The sequence below is a fragment of the Pteropus medius genome, unplaced genomic scaffold (assembly GCF_902729225.1).
Source record: "Pteropus medius unplaced genomic scaffold, Ma_sr-lr_union100, whole genome shotgun sequence".
Lineage (NCBI taxonomy): Eukaryota > Metazoa > Chordata > Mammalia > Chiroptera > Pteropodidae > Pteropus > Pteropus medius.
Window position 1 is genome coordinate 4,671,587 of NW_024347867.1, and position 9,281 is coordinate 4,680,867.

The 9,281-nt window shown below is 39.1% G+C and overlaps 1 protein-coding gene across 1 annotated transcript in view; it reads left to right on the plus strand.

Annotated features, from left to right (window-relative positions):
* The first annotated feature begins 2,305 nt into the window (after nt 1-2,305).
* The window catches only part of LOC120615797 (uncharacterized), a 74,767-nt gene continuing 67,791 nt past the window's right edge, over nt 2,306-9,281 (plus strand). Inside the window, exon 1 of the mRNA XM_039879032.1 lies at nt 2,306-2,459. Coding sequence (XP_039734966.1) covers nt 2,391-2,459 — 69 coding nt within the window. The 5' untranslated portion in view covers nt 2,306-2,390. The remainder of the gene's footprint in view (nt 2,460-9,281) is intronic.

Consider the following 9,281-nt stretch of genomic DNA (forward strand, 5'->3'; position numbering starts at 1 on the left):
CATGGGATAGCATATAGTAAGGAGGAGAGATAGGATTTAATTTTATCTTCACTTCCTCCCTTAGAGTTTCCATTAGACATGCCCTCTTCACCCCAAATAAACATCCAGTACTTAAAACCAGTATGCATGCTAAGCCAATGTGGAATCAAGACAAGGCCCCTAGCACCCTCTAACTACCAGATGCTTAGAGAGCCCCTCCTACAGATCACTCAAACTCAATAAACACCTTTTAAAATACTTTTTGGGGAGAGGCAAAATGAGAAGCAGGAAAGAATTTGAAAGGCCTTGTGTTGTTTTGTTTTTAAATCAGGTCTATTGAACTATAACTTACATACAGCAAAATTTTCCTTTTTCATATATGAAGTTAGATGAGTTTTGACAAATGCATTGTTATATAACCACCACCATAATCATTATAGAGAATATTTTATTATCCTCAAAAATACTCTTTTTATCTACCAGAATTTTAAATGAAATCTTTAGAAAAACCATAAAAACCTATCAATGTTGCAGATTAAGTGATGTATTCTTATATCTTGGACAATTTAACATGTATCTTCAAATGAATACTTTATTTTCCCTTGGCCATAATGCCGTCGTTTGGTTGTGTTGCAGTTTTCTTTTGGAAACCTCAAATCATTTAGCAAATAAGAATTCATTGTAATTTCTCCAAAAACCTGGTCCAACTATAGTTTATATTTCAATTTGATGAAGTCAATGCATCCAGTTAACCTGTACATTTCTCTAGTTACCAGAGACTGTCAGATAAATTTTTAACAATGTCAGGTATGTTGTTTTAAATGAACTGGCCATTGGTTTTATCAAGTAGGAATTGTGCCTTTCCCTATTTATCGATTACATTTCCTTGTGGTGACTGTGAAAAGGCTCCCCATCCTGGGAATCCTTGCTACATTTGAATCTGATTTGATGGTAAATGGAATGACACAGCAAACAAGTGAATGACTAAATAAATGAATGAGCAAATGAAGGAGTGAATGAATGAATGGTTGCCGCCATTTCATGGATGAGGCACCTTCTGAGAGGCACCATGAGGTCAGGGGACTGGCAGAAAGCCACACACTAATGTCATAGCAGTGCCCGCTCAAATGCCAACTTTATTTTCTTTGCTCTCTCCATTTATCCGTCGACTCTATTTTTTAAGTCTCCATAAAATATCGACGTTAGAGAGTAAAAATGGAAAAATAGGCCACGCACAAATTAAATGGCTTTTTAAATGAATTTAATGTGCAAAGATAACCTGAGGAGATTTTGAGGTGTAGATTTTCACTTGATGAGAAGAATGCTTTACTCTTATTCACCAGTCCTTCCTCTCCATTAAATGGATTCATAATACTTTTCGGTAATGTTCTTTGTGTTTTCTCATAAAACAGTTTGTATATGTCTATTGTGTTCTTTTTCAAAGACTTCTTTAGTGAAAAAGACACAATTACCTTCACCTTCGCTGCTGTGTTATGGCAAGTCACACGGAGAGGGTGCTGGGAGAAGGTCCACGACTGACAGACCGTCCATTGTCGTGCCTAAGCTTGCACTTTCTTTCATTTTTTCCCTCCACATTTGGACAGATCAGGAATAAATTTGATTACATTTCCATTGAGAGGCTTTTATTCAGGAATGCTTATCAAAAGAATTTCAAGCAGCATAAACTAAAAATGGTCTGAATTTTATATGAAACTGATTTAAATGGTCCTCGGGACAAAAACAAAACGAAAGCTATTAAAGTAGCCCTCCCGAAGGGAGTCAACTGCTTTTTCAGCGCGCCCTGAGCTGGTGCCATTTCTCCATCCGCTGCTCAGATGTTAATGAATCGCTGCTTCTTCCAGCATCGCTTTCTCTCTCCCTCTGCCTTTCTGGCGCGGCTCTCCCTCCCTCCCTCCCTCCCTCTGGCTTCTGCTATTTCTTACTCCTCTCAGCTGCTTAACTACAGCTCCCACTGGAACTTGCACGATCAAAAACAGCTCTCCTCTCGAGCAGCCTCCACAAGCGCATCACCTGGAGCAGAGCGACTTGGTCGTCGCGCCCGACGCAGAGCAGCCAGGTAGCTGGGGGCGCGCAGGGGTTGTGGGGGGGCTTCTCCCGCTTGGCAGCGGCAGCAGCAGCATCTCTCCAGAATCCGCTGCATCCAGGGGTCCTGCAGTGTTTCGGAGCAACGATGGGAAGAGAAAAGCCACTGCCGGTGGCAACTGAAAGTGGAGAGAGGTTGCTGCAGTAGCCGCTGCTGCAGGATGTGTGAGTGAGAACCTGCGTCCCGCTAGATTCTCCATCCCGCTCCGTCTTCATTAACTGTCTCCAGGAGAGAAACCGAGAACCAGATGCACTAAGCAGGCGGGTGCCACCCTGGATCTATAACTGTGAACTTCCCACTGTGGAAAATGGTAAACAAAGACATGAATGGATTCCCAGTCAAGAAATGCTCAGCCTTCCAATTTTTTAAGAAGCGGGTAAGGACAGGTTTTGTTTGTTTCTTTTGTTTTCTCCTCTTCTCTTAAAATGCTTTTGATTGCCTGCCTGAGGTAAGCCTAAGGTTTTGTTGCCCAACCCTGAAGGAACACAGGTGCTTCTGGTGCAGTGGTCCAGCTGGGAAATATACTTGCCTTGATCAAATTTGGGGTGGGGGCCCCTAGGAAGAGTTGCTGTGGGAGGAGGGGGTTGGGCTGGGATGCCTTAAGGAGGGTTTGAGCTGGAAATGAGAATTTGTCAATCAAAGCCACAAGATTACAGGCAGTTTCAAAGCCAGTTGGCCTGGGTACAGTTATGGCTAGTAATTTAGTCAGGAACAAATTCAGTAGCTTTCCCTCTTATCTTTCAAGGGTTCAACTTTTTCCACCTCTTTCATTCACACAGTCTGAAGTGCTGCATTATCATCTTCATTCGTCAGAAGCAGGAGCTTCTGGCTTCCCAAATCCATTCAGCCAATAACTTGCTGAGGCTCTCTCTATCCATGGTAAAAAATAGCCAAGAACTAGAATGACCTTTTACAGAAATGATAGAATTCAGCATTTTAAATCCCCTATTTCAATTTGTCTTAATTTTGCTTCATACGACCACCTCTCTTTTAGAGAGAGCAGTGAGTGGTCCAATCAAGTGCTAATATGAGGTTATTCTGCTATATACATTTATGTCTTAAATTCCTTGCTAATCCATTTATAGTATTATTGTTACATTGATTATAAATGAGCAATTGCTTTTTTCTTTTTTGTGTGTTCATAATAAACTCAGTTCACTGTCATGGTCACAGTGGTGGTCTGCATAAATCTGCCAACTTATACACAAGGGAGAGGTAAGAAATTAATAATTGTTAAGTGACTGATGACTGACACTCTCATGGAGAGTTTCTTAAGCAACAAAAGTGTCCTCAAGCCCCCAGATGCCCATCCTATTTAATACCCTAGGGCAATTCCATCAAAATGGCTCTCTCCATTCATTCTTACTTCATTCAGGTCCTTTCCGTGCTGCCCGTGATGCAGCCATCACTTAACTCACCAGCAGAACACAATGAATTACAGGCTGGCTGGACTACCTCCCTGCACTAAAGCTGGGCAGGCAGGGCTTGAAACAGCAGGTCAGGCCCAGGCAGAGGGCCAGCACAGGCTCCTACACATCTCTGAGCTCAGAAAAGCAAAATCTTCGCTCAGGTCATGAACCAAAATATATGCATTAAAACCAAAGCAAAAGCACCCTGTCCTGACTGCTGCTCAAGGAGCCCCAGCATCGGGCGAGATCTCTCTCTGCCAGAGAGAGCAAGCTGAATCAAAGCAAGTCAGTGAAACTTCTTAGACCTCCACCATGTTTCTCAGTTTTTCTTGGAGCCAAAATATTTCTTTCCAAGGAAAGGACTCTTTGTGAAAACTAAGTTCCAACAGTAAACAAGTGTTTTGCTAATAAAAATGCCATAGCCCATACTTCAATACTTAAATTCTTTGCTCTCTTTTAATTAATTAATTAATTAATTTGGTGGTAATTGTGAAGAGTGAGATGGTAAAACTCCAAAGTCAGGTATTCTAGATTTTTTAAAGTTGCCTCTTACTTTCTTTGCTATATAAATATACTGATATACTAATTTACCATTTGGTTTCTTTTTGCTTAAAAGCATAATTTACCAACAGCCTTCAGGTGGTACCTCTGTAGACTTTGAATTTTGCAAAGAACTAGCCAGGGTACTAATGTCTTACCTGAGTACATGCCGAGAGAAAAATGTTTACACTGAGGTCTGGAAGGCAGCTTCATCTGCCTTGAACCTGGGTCTCTCATTTGCTGGAGGTGGGATCAGAAATGCCCTCTCCTGCTTTCTCCCCTGGTCAAGGACAGCACACTAAGCAGAACATGACTTTGTGTCAAGTCGTGGACAGCCCCAGGGATAAATTCCTTGATTCTCGTCTACTGGTTCAAATTTTCTGTTCTGAAAGTTCATTTCAGTTTTTACCATGACTTTGTTTGGGGTTTTGCTTTTTTGTTTGTTTGGTTTTGATTTTGGTTTGGTTTTTATTTACACAACTAATATGTAAATAAATGTGTAAAACATTAAGACAATACCAATCACTCCCTCCATATTTGTCCCTTCCCCAGAGGTAACCATTGTTATCATGTTGGTGTCAAACTTTCCAGACTTTTTCTATGCATTTACATGTGCATCCATATGCTGTAATTCCTTTGTTTTCAGCTAAGAATAATTCATTTTTTCCTATATTCTGTTGTTGAAGTTCCACACATTTCTGCATATTTTATTTTTAACCTAGCTGGACAGTCTTACAAAGTGAAACTTTGTCCAGTGCCTACATGAAACCATGAATAGATTTGGGGAAAAAAAAAAAACCCACAAGTTTTTTGGGACTTTCTAAGAAGACTGAGGTTCAAACCCTAATTTTGACTACAGAAAGCCTAAGAAGTGGTTCCTATGCCTCTGAGACATTCCAAAGAGAGCATAAGAAGCTCACCAAAAAAGAACAGATTATCTGTCCCTGTCATTCATTTAGGAGGAGTGTAGCCATCATCTATTTATTGAGCACTTATTATGTTTTAGACATTATGGTTCAAGTGCTTTGCACGTATTATCTCATTTAATCCTCCCAGTAACCCTAAGAAGCAAGAAAAATTGTTAAATGCGCAAAGTGTGGTTTAGTAACAGTAAACAACCAGCCCAAGTTCACATAGCTAAAATGTAGCAGAGCTAAAATTTAAACCTTGTTTGACCCAAAGCCCATATTCTTAATTAAGCCTTTTATTTCAAATCTCCCTCTTGCCCTCTTTTTCTACAACAAAATCTTTTTTTTCCCCGCCAAGTAAAATCCTTTTGCCACTACCTGATTTATCAGACCTTAAACCAGCCCTCAGTAGCGACAGTGACAGAGGCAGCTCTGGGAAACCCAGCTTCTAGGAACACAGTCTGAAGAAATGCAGTCCAGGAATTTGTAGTCCAAATCCTTTGGACTTATGCTTTCCACCCTCATGTCTTAAAAGCTCAACTAAATCAGCTTATTTTCATTTAGTTGAGAATTGCTAAGCTAAATTCTGTGAGAGTTCTACTTTCATTCTCTATGTGTTAATAAGTTAGCATTAGATATCTGTGGATTATGTTTTATTCTTAGAGTCTCTAAAAATTAATTTAAGATGAATGGGGAAAATGTCCTTAACAGTTTTATTCTCACAATCCAAGAGCTTTAAAAGTTATCAGTTGTGCTAAAGATAATCCATTTTCATGGTTTTAAAGATTTGTTTGTGATTCAGATTCTTGCTTTGTGATTCAGAAAACACAAATGACATTATCTTCAACATGATAATCCATTTTGGAAATACACTAGGTAAAAGAGACTTCTATAGACATAATTACATTATCTTCTATAAAATTTCAAAGGATTTTGGATTTGGATTGAACCTTAGAACTTCTCTCATTGACCTCTCTGTTTTAAAGATGAGGACATTGCATGCCTTTTCAAATTAGAATGGAACTAAGCCACCCCTCACATGCAGTTTTCACTTCCAGATCTCCTGTGCTTTGTTCATTCTGCTCTCAAACTAGTCCAGCGTTTTGTGCCTTATACATTTTTTAACAAGTAGAGTAAGAACAAAAATACAGTTCTTGTCTTCAAAGAGCTAATTGCCTAGTAGTGACCACAATTCTAACTATCACTTATATTGAACTAATATTGTTAGGCACTATTCTAAGAGGCTTAAGTGTATCATATATTTAAATTATCTCTTTCTCTCTCACACACATACACACACAAAACCAAAGGCAGATACTATTGTTATCCAGATTTTACAGATGAAGAAACTGAGGGTGAAGGACTGAGGTGGAGGAACTAGTTCTAAATCACACAGCTAGTTAGTGGCAGAGTCAGGGTTTGGATCGAAGCGCCCAGCCCCGGAGTCTATATATCCTGCTTGTTGACCTTAAACAATTCAGGGTGGTCAGAGAAGTGAAAAGGTATGACTGCCCTAGCTTCCTCCTCTCCCTAAAAATGAAGTGGAACCAAGCAAAGTTTCTCAGCCTGGTTCTGATACTCTTAGCAGAACTGAGAAATGAAATTAACCTTCTCCAAAGTGGTTATTCTCCACAACTGTTCCATGAACAGCATCCTTTTACATTTGATTTCCCTTTACTGTTCCGTTAAGACTGCTTTAAAGCATCTGAATTGAAATGATAATGAAGGTCCTATCCTTATGTGAAACTCTCCCTGCCTTTTCAGAGGGCTGTAGCATGAGTGTTCACTAAGAGTCAGGCACTGTTCAAAGCACTTTACTAGTCCAGTCCTCTCCAGAGAGGATTGTGTGTGTGGCAGGGAGTGACTATAGCTGTAGAGAGATGCATTTCTCAAGTGACTCCTGAGGGCAGTAGGAATGCTTTCTAACAAATCAGAAGCCTGTCTTAGACTTGTCCAAGATATATTTGATCATACTTCTTGGAACTATGGTAGAGACACCAATGGTTTCTATTGTGCTTTCTGCAGAAGTAGCTAAAATATGAAATGTTTGAGTCCCTCCAACAGCACAGCACACCTGTGGGAGCTACAGGTAAGTAAGCAGTCTTAATATTATGGTGCAGTGTGACTGGGGCCATCAGCTGTGCTGTGGAGTCCTTAAGGACAGGAAACCCCATTACCATGTTCACCACATTTGTAAATGAAACTACATTTGTTAAATGAAAGTGTGAATAAAATATATGAATGAATCCTTGTATTAACTTCTCCTAAGTTGTTCGTTTGGCTCAGGAATCTAATGCATCTTAGCTCTGTGTCTGGATTTGGATAACATATAAATGAAGACTGAAAAATAAGTTAAATTTAGTTCAAAGATAGTGTCACTATCTTTAATAACTGGCAGGTAATTAGGGAACCTTGACCTCGGCTTGTTTGTTGATCCAGTACCCACACAACTTTTCTATAATGTGTTTTCTGTTAAGCCAAACAAGACAGACATAGTATTGATTAATTAATCTCTTTTTATTTTATATTAATATAAATGATTGATTTCAATACTGTACAGTCCTACATTATGTGTTCTCCCACCTAGCATTCTAAAAACATATTTTCAATTATTATTTTTCCTTGTTTTCAGCATGGTCTTAGGAGCCACTGAGTGTGAAAAAAGTTTGAACTCAAGGTACTTTTTTCCACTTCAACCACTAAGTCTCAGAGGGTTTGGACTGGAGGAGGGGTGCGTTTGTCAGTAGGTCTGGCTGTGCTGGGGGAATTACTCATTAGCACCACAGAATGCAGATGAGAAGCATTCTCAATCAGTATATATTTTGTCACCCCAGCTGCTCTCAAGAAAAGCCTACAATAGTTAGGTTCTCACTTTGCTACAGTGCATGGGAACTTTTTTGAATAGAAAGTATTGCAGAGTTCCTTGAAATTTTCAAGTTTTTTATGGAGTTTTTTTGTTTGGTTTGTTTTTTCTTTTCTTTCTTTCTTTCTTTCTTTTCTTTCTTCCTTCCTGTTTGTTTGTTTGTTTGTTTGTTTGTTTGTTTTGTTGTTTTTAAGAAAGAGAACTGGTGCTGAAGTATTGGTGCCATATATAATACTCACCCATATTTTGTGATCTGTAAATGCTTTTTAAGAAAACGCAAATCTAAGATGCGGTGTGGGAAGAGCCACTGAAATGCATGTTTCCAATTGGAGATTTCTTTTTTCTTTTTCTTTTTCTTTTTTTTTCTTTCTTTCTTTTTTTTTTTTTTTTTTTGGAGATTTCTAATTATAAAAGCATAAGGGTAAGAATTGTAATGGGAATTGGATCAATAGAAAAGTTTAATTAAAAATCTGGGTCAAGTTAAAGATAGTTCACTAGTGGAAATAATGTGGAGGCATATTTTAAAGAGTTGTTTTTTTTTTAAATTCATACCAGTTAATATTTTAGAAGCAAACCAAAAAATTCAACAGTAAATATCAACATTCTTAACACTGGCAGATAAAAAGACTCTATCTAGACCTACAAATAGGATGCTGTTCCCTGCCTGTTTAACTAAAAGCCTTAGTTCCTAGCTCATCAGCTTGTCTGAGTATGGGATTGTTGGCTCCTCACCAACACAGGGATCAGGACTTTTATCCCTGCCATGGAGTTTAAGAAAGTTAAGTTCACAGGGCAAACTGTTTCCCCAACGTGCTTTTTAACTGAAGCACAATCTCTCTGAGATCCAACTTCTACTTACTGGGAAAGCAAACTGCTCTGGTCCTTAGCCTCAGGATACCCTTCTGGTCCAGAAATGAGGGTGGTTGCAGGGAACTACCCTTGTCCTTGGTCTAAGAACAGGCATACCCATCAAGTGGTCAGGTTTCTCTGGCAGATTGCACAGTGAAGCCTGAAAATTTTAAAAGATTATGTGTAGAAGGAACAGGAAAAGAAGGTGGGAAAAGGACAAAGCAGACAGCAAGATATGTTAGGGACTGTCTTGGCTTCTTTCCGCAGCTGCTTCAGCATTTAGAGAAAAGATTCCTGTTAGAGTTTGTTTACTCTCACACCTATTTCTTCATAGCATTCTATAATGATTTCATAAGTATTTACAACCAAGGGAAATAAAAATCAAGGCTATAACTAGGGCAGTAGGAGAATCTTCCCTTTAGTAGTACAAGATGCCAAAATATTACTCTAATTGCTTTCTAGAGCCTGCTGTGACATTTTTCTGGGAAGAGTCTACTTAGCTATTTTTATAGCATCGGGGTCACCTTGGTCTCTTTTCCCTTTCTAGACTAGAGCATTTACCCAAAATGTCATTTCCTTGGGGAATGATTGGGCATGTGTTCTTCCTCTTTCCTCTTCTTCTCTCTCCT